The 14,280-nt window shown below is 42.6% G+C and overlaps 1 protein-coding gene across 2 annotated transcripts in view; it reads right to left on the bottom strand.

The window, feature by feature from the left end:
• Positions 1 to 72: 72 nt before the first annotated feature.
• The window catches only part of focad (focadhesin), a 78,042-nt gene continuing 63,834 nt past the window's right edge, over positions 73 to 14,280 (bottom strand). For both annotated transcript variants that reach the window (XM_023345616.1, XM_023345617.1), the window contains 10 exons: positions 13,163 to 13,243; positions 12,859 to 12,987; positions 12,647 to 12,762; positions 12,322 to 12,564; positions 8,507 to 8,596; positions 8,242 to 8,419; positions 8,066 to 8,163; positions 2,108 to 2,359; positions 1,942 to 2,017; positions 73 to 300 (listed from right to left, as the gene is read on the bottom strand). In XM_023345616.1, coding sequence (XP_023201384.1) covers positions 227 to 300; positions 1,942 to 2,017; positions 2,108 to 2,359; positions 8,066 to 8,163; positions 8,242 to 8,419; positions 8,507 to 8,596; positions 12,322 to 12,564; positions 12,647 to 12,762; positions 12,859 to 12,987; positions 13,163 to 13,243 — 1,337 coding nt within the window. In that variant the 3' untranslated portion in view covers positions 73 to 226. The remainder of the gene's footprint in view (positions 301 to 1,941; positions 2,018 to 2,107; positions 2,360 to 8,065; positions 8,164 to 8,241; positions 8,420 to 8,506; positions 8,597 to 12,321; positions 12,565 to 12,646; positions 12,763 to 12,858; positions 12,988 to 13,162; positions 13,244 to 14,280) is intronic.

The raw sequence follows: 14,280 nt of genomic DNA, 5'->3' as shown, positions 1-14,280 counted from the left end.
GACTCTGTTTTCAAACCGTCTGATTTATCAAACGAACATTTCAGATTGCACAAAAGGAAAAAAGAAATGTCAGATTTTTGAAGTAGTTTAATGAAGACAAGTTTCTGACTGAACTCATGACTGAACAAAGAGCAACACAGCAGCAGTTTCCACTCAAGTTTCTTTCACCAAGTAGGACAGATGTTGTGTACAAACGTTACCATATTTGTACCATGGATCCTCTGAACTACCAGCTGAAAGCTCTGGTCCACACGGCTTTCTTCTTGAACTCGGCGGACGACTTCAGACCCAGGAGAGCAGCTGGAACCAGATCAGAACATGGATGGTCAGATGGATGGTCAGATGGACAGCAGAATGAATAAACCATTCTAAACATTACAAATCACTCTTTATATCAGAAAGGTCTAACTGATGTTCAATCAGGTGATTTGTACAAGTTCCCATGGAAACCTTCTACTACCTGCAATCAGGGGGCTCCATCTATGTGAAGTCAAATTTACTCCAATAAAGTAAATCTCACTTTACTGGAGTTCAGAATTGGGCTTCGTTATTAAGTCTAACTCTGAACTTTAAATCCCAGAAAAAAAAGAAAAAAATCACATAAGCTTAGAAGATAAATCAAATTTTCTGTTTCTTAAATATGTGCCTTCATCTGCTGGAGATGATAATTTAAAATAAAATGTTAAAATAGCCTAAGTAAATCTGGACATCTAGGCTGCTCTCAAAGATGGTAAAAAAAATCTCCCGGGTTGGACAAAAAGTCATGGAATGACCTCTGGGTAGGGTCTCACTACATATTGTGCATATATCACAATACCAGACTAATATATTTTACAAGTTTTGAAACTACCAAAATGCTAAATGTTAGTTAATGTGTTTTATTTTGCATTAGGAATTTTCTTTGTGTTATTAGGACATTTATTTAGGAAAGTTTTAAGTAGGAACTAATATTCAGGATGTTTGTTCCACTGGGGCACCTAAGAGAGATGAACCCCCTTGGTGAGATATGAGGAGAACAACAAGTGTCAGCAGAAAATTCCAGTTTAAGTAGAGCAGTGTAATGAGTACTGGAGATTAGTCATAAAGACTTCATTTTAACCTCTAAAGAAGGGTTTGCCAGCAAGGTATGTTTATATGTTATATATAATTTTTTATGTCTATTGTATTCATTGCACCATCTCATTGAAGTTTATGTTGTATTTTAGTTCAACAGTCATGACAAAGTATTCAAGTATTCAACAAGGTGGTACTGCAACAAATGCAACTGTAAGATTCTATATCTCACATTAAAGCCGACTACCAGTAAAAAAAAAACCTATATTGACACTAAGAGGTGGAAGTGATAGAGCAGGAAGCTCACATTAGAAAGAGAGGAAGGAAGAAAACAAGCAGATATCACACCTGATCTGATTGTCGGAATCATTACTTATATTATTGTCATCACAAGATTTTCTAATATTGTGAGAATCAAAAACCTGAGAGTCTGGTCTTGCTCTCCTGAAGCCAGTATCTGAGCTGGGTGTGTGTTACACTCCTACTTGTTCCAGTTCAAGGCAGTTCTAATACCAACGAGTCAACCTATGATAAAAATCACCCACTTGAGACATTTGTTTCAGAATCACAAGAAGGAAAAAACAATAAACCTACAACCATGAAGTAAAAAGCTATCAGTGTAATTTAAAAAGGAAAAGTCCAATGGAGTATAAACTTACACATTTATTATTTCTAAATGTAAAAATAATTTGTTTGCAACTCAAAGCCTTGAGTTGCAAACAAAGTTGTCTTTTAGAATGACTCTTCTGTTTGGGTTATGTCTGTTTACTTTCACTCACTTTTAGGAAAAAATGTGAGTGCATCAGGAAGTATAAACGGACTAACTGTACAGAAGCAGCTGCAGGAGACCTGAGCCGTAAACAGGTGGAGGAATGAAACGTGCTGCACCTCTGGCTGTGCTGATGGTGACAGCTGACAGATTCTCTTCAGGACCTTCTGTTATGCTGAGAAGCCAGTCGATAAACTGAAACACACACACACCCACGCACACGGTTGTCATGTTGGACCTATAACCTAAAGCCAGCAGTAAGTCACCTGACCTATTACCTCTCACCTTGTGTGTCTGGCTGCTCCATGGCTCTTTGCCTAGCAGCAGTGGCAGGCTGTGTGACACTCCCAGCATGCACTGCGGCAGAGCGAGCTCGCTGAATGAAAGTGACCCGTACAAACCGTGCTCTAGCACTGGAGGCTTGGAGTCTGGTTGCCATGGGAACCATTGGGCCCTGATGCCAAAGAGGAGGGGCATGAAGTGGTCACCCCAGGAGATGACAGCAGCAGCAAAGAGCTGGAACAGGAAGTCAGTGGCCTGCAGATAAACAGCCAAACAGTAGCCACATGTTTTTAGCCACTAAAATACCTTCCACACTATACATTTTCACAAAATAGTAACCATTAATAATTTAAACATATTTAATGAATAGAAATCTGAAATGTGAGGCATGCATCAAAATTCAGTATCCTGAGTCAATACTGTCTCTACTGATTTTGCACAAACAATTTTCTCTCTTCTGTATATCAAATCTTGATGGGTATAACAAGAGCCAGTGGAAAACAGTAGGCAAGTATGTGGATGTCCTATTCTGGTTACCTTGCAAAACAGAAGGGACCATTGGATTAGAAAATTAAAAACCACAGAAACCCATCTAGATATACTGATAATCTAAAAAAAAGTTGAAACAATTGATATGCTTAGGCCTCAAGGTAAATTGAGTTGCAGAATATTAAAAGGTTTTGCTGTAAAATGCTGTCTGATATCTGAAGAGAAGCTCTAAAAGGTTTTTGGTTTGTGCTTAATAAGAAGCTGAGTCATTCCTGTGAGTTAGTTGGAGAACAGGACCTGCGCAACACATGCTGAGTCATCAGTGACATGCAGCAACATTATGGAGTGAAAATAGTCTCAAAATATCTGTGTGTGTGTAAAAGTATCTGTGCGTGTGTAATACTGGATTTGTAACTCGTGTAACTTTGGATAGTTGTGTCTGTGAAATATGATTCCTAAACTGTAAAAAGAAAATAAACCTTCTCCTACACCTACAAATGTTGAAAAAGTACACACGAGTTGCCAGATACACACACACAAAACTGCATTTGTACAGATCCAGTTACGAGTGCACGAGTATTTTAGAGACTCATTTCACACTTCCGGAGTTCCCAGATTTGTGTGTAGATGGTGCGTTTACATGCTAGTAGAAAGCTGATTTTTGCTCTGAGTCTGGTGTTTTTATCCTCTAAACGTTTCTCACTGTTATTGTGTAGAAGTGGCAAATACGTTAGTTCAGTGGAAAATGGCATATCTCAGCACTTCCTTATAATATTCCAAAATGATTTATAGACATATTGTGCATTTTTGAGCGGTACAGGAGACTACGTGGTCTGAAAAATGACCACTGGGTGGCGGAATGGTTCGCTGGCTGGAAAAATAGGCAGGCAAACCAAGAAACAAGATGGAGCGTCCCGGTGGTCTGCCCTCAGAAGTAAATAGAAGTTAAACCTGCAGACTTTGCTCTCCGATTATAATGAGACATCGAGTAATTATAAATAATTTCAGATTACTTTTTATGTGTCTGATACTCTGCCCTCCTCATACGTTTCTGTTAGCGGGAGCTAATGTTTATGTGAACTGTGGTACTTTAGCTGTTCGTAGCGAAGTCCGTGTATTTTTAGTGTTACACGAGTTACAAATCTAGTATTACACACGCACAGATACTTTTACACACAGACATTCATTTTGAGACTATTTTCACTACATACAACGTGGAAGAACAGCACCGACCGGTGTTATAGATTAACTGGTGGCTAAATTAACTGGTGACGGCATCTGGGAGAGACAGATGTTTCTGAGCGCGTGGCTTTTCCGGACCCCTTTACCGAACCAGGAAATAAATAATGCGATAAGCTTAAAAAACTACAAATGTTTGCAAAAATACTATCCAATTCCGTAAGACACCCATTACGATCCCGGGAATAACTAATTAGAAAGACTTTTATTGGTCTTATATGGTATGTTGCCTTTTTTTTTTTTTACATTAGTCTGCAAAATCACCAAAACATGTAAATTACACAGAACTTGTCCTGATTTGTGTTGCTTCAGAGGTTGAGACTCGTCAAAGGAAGATCGAAATAGATCTCAAGATGCCATAAACAGATTTCAAAGCAAAGATTAATCCCTGAAAGCTGACATAAATGTTGAAGAGCCATGGGATTAAAAATAAAATGTTTAAAAAGATCGACTGGCTATGTTGTTTTTCACATCTCCCTCATATTGTATATTTCAATTAGATATCCACAGAAACAATAGCAAAATCTTTTTAAACACTTTTTGTAACATGTTATAGTTTATTTCCTAGTTCATTTACAGATAACATGGCTACCGCAGATCTATGTGGCAGTGTCATTTCTTCTTTATTGTTGATATTTTTTTCTCGTAATTTAACTAAACATCTTTATTCTTTTCATCAAGTGACTCTAATACTCAACCATAAAAGACACCCTGAAAAAACAATTGTTTTATATACTTTTACATCAGAAATGGGTTAAAATCTTCACTCAAACGGAGGTTCTGAAAGTGTCACCAGTTAACCCAGGTTACCCTCTTAAAGCGCAGGGCATCCGTTAGATCAGAATCAATAACGGGTAGGATTATTGCACTTCCGTTGGCCGATATAGTTTAGTGGATAAAACAGCACTCTTGGAGCTCAGCGACTGCTGGTACAAGTCCAGTTAGAGATGTCGTCTGATTCACTTTTTGGACCAGTTTATTTTATTGCCTAAAAAAAATTATATTCACTTGCTGCCAACGTTTTGGAGGTAATATCGTTTAACAGGTTTGCCAGGCAAACTTTTAACTGCAAGAATATTGTGAAATTACTAAATTGCACAGCTTTGCGTCTGCAGGTCAGTTAAGGTGCAAACGAAATAACGTGGCTTCCATTAAATGAGCAAGGAATTAGTTTGCATGATATAACTGTTTACATTTATTAACACATTTGCAGAACATGTCAGTAGGCCTGTCAGATAACAAATTTTGCTGAGCGATTAATTGTCTCAAAAATTATTGCGATAAACGATAATATTGTTTAAAGACCTTTTTACTTAGACTTAGACTTGTACTTTATTGATCCCTTGGGAAGACTCCCTCAGGAAATTGAAGTTACCAGCAGCTCCCAGGCAAAAAACAAAGATAACACACAGTAAGCAAAAGTGCAAAAGAATACAAAATACAAATTAAATACTAAGGTACACACCAAATGTGAGTAACCAAAACCTTAAATTATGCAAGAAAAACCTTAAATTATGCAAGAAACAAGGAATAAGAATATAGAATATAAAAATATAAGTAAATATAAATACAACACAAAAGAAATATAAGAATTTGGTGGATAGATTGACCAGTGATATCGTATTGCACTATGTGGTTTGACCTGATAAGTATGGAGAAAAATACAAGGGGTCACTACTCCTTCCACCCTCTGTCCTGTGTCACCCCCTCCCAATGAGGAATTGTACAGTCTGAAGGCATGGGGGACAAAAGAGTTCTTAAATCTATTGGTCCGGCACTTGGAAAGCAGCAGTCTGTCACTGAACAGGCTCCTCTGGCTGCTGATGACGGCGTGTAGAGGGTGGCTGCTATCGTTCATGATGTCCAGCAGTTTGTTCAGTGTCCTCGCCTCTGCCACCGTCACCAGAGAGCCCAGCTTCATGCCGACCACAGAGCCGGCACGCCTGGTCAGTTTGTCCAGTCTGGACGTGTCCTTCTTGGATATGCTGCCTCCCCAGCACACCACGGTGTAGAAGAGGACACTGGCAATCACAGACTGGTAGAACATCCAGAGCAGTTTGCTGCAGATGTTAAAGGACCGCAGTCTCCTAAGGAAGTACATCCTGCTCTGCACTTTCCCATACAGGTGGCTAGTGTGTTTTGACCAATCCAGTTTACTGTCCAGCCACAGCCCGAGGTATTTGTAGGAGTCCACGACCTCAACCTCAGTTCCCTCTAATGCGACTAGTCTCGGCTTTGGTCTGGACCTCCCAAAGTCTATAACCAGCTCCTTCGTCTTAGCGATGTTGAGTTCCAGGTGGTTTGTGTGGCACCAGAGAGCAAAGTCCCTCACCAGACAGCGATACTCGTCCTCTCTGTCGTCCCTGATACATCCGACTATGGCTGTGTCATCAGCATACTTCTGTATGTGACACAGCTCACTGATTACACTGATTTAACGGAAATTACGTAATAATGCATGTGATTTCCTGCCAAAGATAGATGCACTTTATTTTCAAAAGAACACTTAACACTGGAACTGATTAACAGAATAAACAAAACAACCAAAAACAAAAATAAAATAGATCACCAGTCTCCATTAACAAAAAATGTACTTGAATAAAACTAAATAACATAAAGACAAAGTGTAAATAAATACTGCATTCAACCAAAAGAGTGCAGATTATGAAGTCTGTATATTATATTGCCCTTCAGTAATCATTAGATTTAAATAGAGAAGATGGGCACATCAACTACCTAATGCAATAGTTCACACTACACGATTTTTTTGCCCTGATTGTAGCGTGTTGTGTTACGGTAGGTCGTCATGGCCGCTCCGATCTAAATCAGGGTTTTCCCCGACTGGGAACTTAACACAGCCTGTTGAATGTGACAGGTTGTCAGTGGAGAGCACCACAGTTTAGCCTTTTTTCATTCAGTGTCATCAACAGAAAGAGAAAAAGGCCGGAAGAAACGATAAAGCTGATAATTAAATTAATTGATTTATTGTTTATCAGGACAGGCCTACATGTCAGTCAATATAGGACTGAGAAGATGTAAAATAATCGTCAGTACTCCTAACAATGGGTGAAAGTACAAATTCTGTACAAAGCACAGTCTCCTTTTGAAGTGTGGTATATTTTGGTGATATTTCAATATATTCTTGAATATTCCTTCACATACAAAGAATTATAATTGTTTTGAAGAGATCATAGAGAAAGAGACATTTTCTAATCCGTTTATTTACGTTTGTCGCGTTTTGATCAGGAAACGACACAGCCACCTAATTTTTTACAAACATCTGCATTGAGGACCCCGTTAGTTAATCCAAGTCTTAATGCGGCTCGTTTTGGTTTTAAGTTTATTTCCCCTTGTCACCTGTAAGGGGACAACTTGTAAACTGTTTCCCAGTAGAGAACACACGGAAAAATACTGTATTTATGGCTCATAATCTGTTGGTGGTATCTGACAGTAATGTAGGAACATTTATTATTATAATTTTGGTTTGTCAATTTGGATATCACCACCAGCTGCAACATTGGCTGTTAACTTTTTATCATTTAGATGAGATTTTATTGCAGTATAACTTATCGACATTACTTGATATTCCTCTCTATTTGGACACGTAAACACCACAAGCAACACACATTGGTATGTGATTTAAATTTTATTAAATATGATGACACCAACCTCATTGTTTAAAAGAAAGTTCAGAAACAGTGCGGTTGCATTGTAGGATCTGAGCCAAAAACACACACTAGGCTAGAAGTGTTAAGCAACTCACATTACAGATACTTGAGTCAATTCCAATGTTTTTCTGATAAGTGGTGGTTACAAAAAGCAGAAACCTTCCACTTATGTTTACATTGTGTCTATTCATGAGTTGGAATTAATTTATTCTGGTGAACCTGAATGTGAATGGGATTGTCGTGTTACTCATTGATCTGGTTATGCTCCAATGCGGTGTTTTCGAAGTGCACTGAACGCTGCTCTGTAGAAACTTGTTTTGAAACATAATTTTCAAATGCAACATTAAACATATTTGCTTCAAATGGGATTTATAGTAAAGTTTTGCAAACGGTTTTGTCACACAAGTAGCATTTTTCAACAGGCATCAACACAGCCACCTACAATTTAGAAACATCTGCGGTGCGCATAGGTTTCAACCAGTTAAGTTAGCCACCAGTTAATCTATAACACCGGATGTGTGGTGCGGCGCCGGAATGGACCGGACCTGACTGGACTGGACCCTACCTTCTTGGTGTCTCCACAGCTGATGGAGGTCGCTCCATAGCCGATGTTCCGGATGTGTCCCATCAGCTCCAGCAGCCACTCCATGCGCTTGGAGACGCCTGCAGGGAGAAGCAGGAATGCTCAACACCCAAACTTAGACAGTAGAGCCGCTGTTACCAACAGAGCTGCACTCTGACCTGTACTGGTGCCAGCAGTCAGTCGGCACTGATAAAAGGCCTGCAAGAGGATCCAGCCCAGTCTGCAGCTCGACCAACCGCAGAGCACGCCGGTGATGACATCATTGAGGCTGAGCAGCGGAAGTCTGCCCTGAGAGGTGAGGAATGCCAAGACGAAGCAGGCTTTTTCCACCTGAGCCTGAGATTCACACAAATGCTCAACTTTACTCACAGAGCAATTGCTGTCACTTCCTGACACCACACTGATCTCTGACCCCACACTGACCTCTGACACCTGAACGATCCTGTCGATCTCTGTGTCGGACATTTCAGACAGACACCTGGCCACACCCACATACAGATCCACCTCAGCATCCTGAGACAAGAACAAATACCCGGAGCTGAACAGCATTCTTGTTTTGATCTTTGATTTCTCTGATTAAATTTGTTATACAGAAACTTTGTTCCCAAAACACAGAGACACAAAAAATAGACAGACTTCAGTGCTTTGTCAAAGTATGCACATCCCTTCTCGTTTGTCTCGTTACAACAGGTGGCAGCTAAAGGATACAGATTTGATTCAAAAATAGTCAAAGGGAAATTAAATGTCATAACTCATATCACCTGCAGAAAAGAAGGATCTCCAGTAGCAGTCAGTTTTCTGAATAGGCCTCTGACTGAAGACTTGCTGTATTACAGTCTCATGACTGTCATGTCATGCTAACAGCTCGATATCATGTTTCACAGTAACATGTCCAGGATGACACAGTTGTTCACAGCCCTTCTAATCCGCTTCATTTGCTTTGGCTGCTCCACTTTAAGGAGCACTCTCCACTTTGACTAGACCATTTGAAAACATGAACATGCTTTCAAATGGCCTTTGACTGCCACCACCAAGAAGAGGACAGCCATCTTAGTTTGAGAAAAAAAAAACATGAATCCTGTTTCTTAGCTATATACTGATAAGGGCAGAGAATAATCGGATTCACTGTGATGAATTGATTATTGAATAATAGTCAACTAATTTACTATCAATTAATCATTAACTGGTGAATACAGACTCAAAAAGGCATTTTACTGAAACAACACACCCAGTACAGTAAATAAGCCAAAACTGTGCAATAAATATATATATTTTGCATTTCAGATAAAAACACCTTTGATAAGATAAGATAGATAAGATAAGATTTATTTGTCATTGTCATCAACAGATTACAACGAGATTGAGATTTGCTCAACTCGAGTTAAAATGCAGGTTATGTGTATACACATAATATACAATATACATATACATACATACATAAAAAAGATAAAGAAATAAATAGTACAAAATTAGAAATAAATAGACATCAGAAGATGGTTGCAGCGCCTGGAGATGTCGCAACAGAATTTACATTTTTAACAAAGTGGTGTCAAGAGCAGAAGTTCTTATGCCTCTGAATTTAGTGCCATGATTGCCATTGGGTAAAAACTGTTTTTTAGGCGATTTGTCCTGGTTTTTATTGGTCTGTATCTCTTGCCTGATGGCAGCAGCTGGAAGAGACCATGGCCAGGGTGTGAAGAGTCATTTAAAATGTCCAAAACTTTCTTGTGGAGCCTGGAAGTGTAAATCTGTTCCATAGTGGGGAGGGGGCAGCCTATGGTTCTCTCTGCTGCCCTAACAACCCTCTGGAGCGCCTTCTTGTCCGCGGATGTGCTACTGCCGTACCAGACACACAGACTGTACGTGAGCACACTCTCTATGGAGCAGTAATAGAAGGCCTTAGGCAGGTCTGAGGGGAGACGGTTCTTCTTGAGTATTCTCAGAAAGTACAGTCTCTGCTGTGCCTTTTTCAACAGCTCCTTGGTGTTGGTGCTCCAGGTTAGCTTGTCCTCCAACTCCATGCCCAGAAACCTGAACACTGGGACCCTCTCTACACAGGTCCCACTGATGGTGAGAGGGTGGATGTCCGTTTTGTTCTTCCGGAAGTCGATCACCAGCTCCTTTGTTTTGGAGATGTTGAGGAGCAGGTTATTGACTTTGCACCACTCTGACAGCCGCTTCACCTCATCCCTGTACTCCAGCTCCCCCTTCCCGCCTGAGATGAGACCAACAACAGTCATGTCATCTGCAAACTTTATGATCTTGTTGCTGAGGTGGTTGGAGACACAGTCATGAGTGTAGACGGTGTAGAGAAGTGGGCTGAGCACGCAACCCTGTGGCGATCCGGTGTTCAGGCTCAGAGCAGTGGAGGTGTGGGGGCCCAGTCTGACCCTCTGGGAGCGACCTGTTAGGAAGTCCAGGATCCAACTGCAGGTGGCTGATGGGAGCCCAAGGTTTACTAACTTGGACACCAGACGTTGGGGAAGTATAGTATTAAATGCTGAGCTGAAGTCCATAAAGAGCATTCTAACGTAGCTCCCCTACTTCTCTAAGTGGGTCAGGGTGGCATGAAGTGCAGTGGATACAGCGTCCTCTGTGGACTTCTTTGCTTTGTAGGCAAATTGGAGAGGGTCCAGTTCAGCAGGCAGGCCAGCGAGGATGTGACTCCGCACCAGTCTCTCGAAGCACTTCATGATGATCGGTGCGAGTGCCACTGGACGGTAGTCGTTCAGGGTGTTGATGTTGGTTCTATTCGGCAGGGGGACAATGGTAGAGGACTTTAGGCAGGGAGGGACAGTGGCTTGAGACAGGGTCTGGTTAAAAATCTTTGTGAAGATTCCAGCCAGTTGGTCTGCACAGTCTTTAAGCACCCGTCCCGACACACCGTTAGGTCCCGCAGCCTTCCTTGGGTTCACCTTCCTCATCACCTGCCTCACCTCACACTCCTCTACTGTGAGAGCAGAGCTGCTGTGGACAGGCAGGTGTGATGGAGCTGTGGTAGGTGTCACCTCAAAGCGGGCAAAGAAGATATTTATCTCCTCTGCCAGGGAAGTGGTTCCCTCCGTGCATGGCTGGTTGCTGGATCTGTAGCTTGTAATGTGCTGGACACCCTGCCACACCTGCCTGATGTTGTTGCTCCTGAGCTGCTTCTCTATTCTCCCTCTGTATGATGCCTTAGTTTGGCAGATGCCTCTTCTCAGGTTGGCTCTGGCAGAACTGTAGAGTGCTTTGTCCCCAGACCTGAAAGCAGCGTTCCTGGCTTTCAAGAGGCCCCAGACCTCCTTAGTCATCCAGGGTTTCCTATTCGGATAGATCCTCATGAGTCTGTTCCTGGTGACATTGTCCGTGCAGAACCTGATGTAGTCCAAGACTGCTGAGGTGTAGTTCTCCAGGTCCTGATGTGCAAAAACCTCCCAGTCAGTTCTCTGGAAGCAGTCCTGTAGTTGGTGAGAGGCATCCTCAGGCCAGATGGTGACAGTCCGGGTTGTACTGGGGATACGTTTCCACAGGGGGGTGTAAGCAGGGATCAGTAGCAGGGACATGTGATCAGACTGGCCAAGGTGTGCTAAGGGTTTAGCCCTGTATGCCTGTCTGATGTTTGTGTACAGCTTGTCCAGAGTTTTATCACCCCTGGTTGTGCACTTTATGTGTTGATGGAATTTGGGGAGGACTGATTTCAGATCAGCATGATTAAAGTCCCCAGAGACGATGTGAACAGCCTCGGGGTACTTGTTCTGGCTGTAAATATGTTCTACCCAAAACTCCTCAAGTGGCAGTTTAATTTTCACCTGCTTCAAATTCACTATAGGAATGCCATTTTTGCATTTTAAGCATTTTAATTTTATTATTTAAAAATGAATTGATTTTTTTTTTAAATTAGCATCTTATAATATATTTCTATTGTACACAAAAATGGTTGAATTGTTCAATTCAGTGAAAAATCTGTATAATGTGGCAATCTTGTCAGATTAATAATCAGAATAATCGATTACTACAAAAATTTGTTAGTGTTTGCTATGTGTATGAAGCAGAACGTATCAACAAAAAACACTACCATTACTGATATTATAAAAAGTCTAAACTTTAAAAAGTCATGTCCTCATCCTGCTTGGTGAGGCAGCAGAAGGTTCATCCTCTATTCAGTTGTGGATGTGTTCCAATGTGTAACTATGGCAACAAGGTGTTGTTCCAAGGTGAAGCTGTAATAGGGTGGAGCTGTAAAAGAGAGTTGACCCCACCTGGATGTGGCTGGGCAGGAGGCTGAAGGCCATCTCGACGGAGGAGCAGAGGGTGGTCCAGCAGTGGCTGGGGGGGTTAGGGAGGGCCATGGCCTGAGCCATGCCCCGCAGCAGAGAGACACACAGGGAGCGCCTTTGGAACTGCTGCAGGCCCAGGTTCTGCACATACATCTGCAGCTTGTCCTCTGCCACCTGCTTCATCCACACACCCAGTGTCTGGTAGAGGTGGGCCCAAGTGTGATGCTGCAGGGGGGGAGAGGAAGTCATATGAAAGCTCTGCTTGTATCTCGCTGCAGCCATGATGAAAAGGACAGGAATAACCAACACTGAGGCTGTGGACGAGTGGCGGTGACAGCCAGGACCCCAGGAAGAGGGACGCACTCTGGGAGGACTGGGCCTGGGACGCCGCCAGGACTACACACTGATGCTGGACGCCTTCCCCTGTCAAAGTCAAACCACACCCTGTGGTCACCTGTAGAGCATGTGAGAGGTAGGTGTGTGTGGGAGGGGGAAGGGGGGGGAAGCAGGAGGAGTTACCAAAGCTGAGCCTCATCAGTGGGGACAGGACAGCGCTCCAGTTAATGGGGGGGAACTGGAAACCAGCTCCTACTGACGCCATTGAAGTCAGGGCAGTCCGGACCAGAGCAGGCGGGGAAAACTCTGGACCTGCAGCCGCAGTCACAACCCAGATCTCACATTGCATAGTTACACATAGTTACACACACACACACACCCACACACACACGCACGCACGCGCGCGCGCACACACACACACACACACACGCACACACACACACACCCACACGCACACACACACACACACCTGTTCAGGAGAACACACCTTTCCTTCCAGCTTCAGTGAGGAAGTCAATTATGGATCTGATGATGCTGCTCTCTGGGAGGTAGTTGAAGTCCTGAGGAACTGATGGGGAGAGACAGAAGAACCACAGATCGGAGCATTGCTACAGCAATAGGCCTCATTCAAGCATTCATTATCTTCGCTTCTAAACTACAAAGTTCAACACATTTCTGAGGAATTTCTGTGAGACCAACAAACTGCAACATAAATTTAGAATAATGAAGTAGAAGGAAAATAGAGCACAGTTTTCAGAGATAATATTTCGGAATAGTGGGCGTCTCAGTGGGTGGAGCAGAGGCTGTAGTCGCGCTGAAGGTTTTCATAACTTTAACATCAGACCCACTGTTTTAACCACAAACAAGTGTATGATGAAAAAAATATATGTGTTTGACCATAATTTGATAGTTAGAGACTGCAGTTAAACCCCCCCTCCTCCTCACCATGGGCCCGGTGTCTTAACAACATGGAGGCAGAGGCACTGAGAATCCTCAGTCATTATTAGACCGAGGGCAGCCAAACTCATTTATTTTGCTAAATTGTTATTTTTAGCTAAATATTATTGTTGAGGGTCACAAACAGGCCTCCTGATGCACAAACTGTTAAAAAATATTTCAAAAAAGGGCACTGGGGCATCAGGGATAATAGGGGAAGGGGGGCTCACGCCTCCTGCACGTGCCCGTGGAGTTGATTGATTTTATTGTTCTTGCCCGTTTCCAGATTGGTGTTCCTCAGGCCCAACCTGCAGCTTCTAGTGCCTTTCTTTAGGCGCAGTAGATCAGAAGCTGCTTTTATGTTTCCTCCTTCGGAAGTATATATATGGGACCTTCATGCCTGCTGGTCAGACACCAAGGTGTTTTCACGTCTGACAACGGATGTCAGGGCCCTGGCGGCCATGCAGGGGGCACCCAGGGTTGGCTTAGGGCAGCTGCCGGCTGTGGAACCGGCGATTGCCTCTCTTATTATACCGCCTGATGAGACTTTGTGGCCCAATGCCTGTTGTCCGTGGTCTAAGTGCCAATGACTCTGGGGCCCGCATGGGCCGAATTGGGAACACTCTCTCCCATCTGATGCTGGCCCTGTCTTCCTCTTCGGAATCCGTT

The sequence above is a fragment of the Xiphophorus maculatus genome, chromosome 14 (genome assembly GCF_002775205.1).
Source record: "Xiphophorus maculatus strain JP 163 A chromosome 14, X_maculatus-5.0-male, whole genome shotgun sequence".
Classification (NCBI taxonomy): domain Eukaryota; kingdom Metazoa; phylum Chordata; class Actinopteri; order Cyprinodontiformes; family Poeciliidae; genus Xiphophorus; species Xiphophorus maculatus.
Note: the sequence above shows the minus strand (reverse complement) of the source record. Positions and strands in the feature narration are given on the sequence as shown.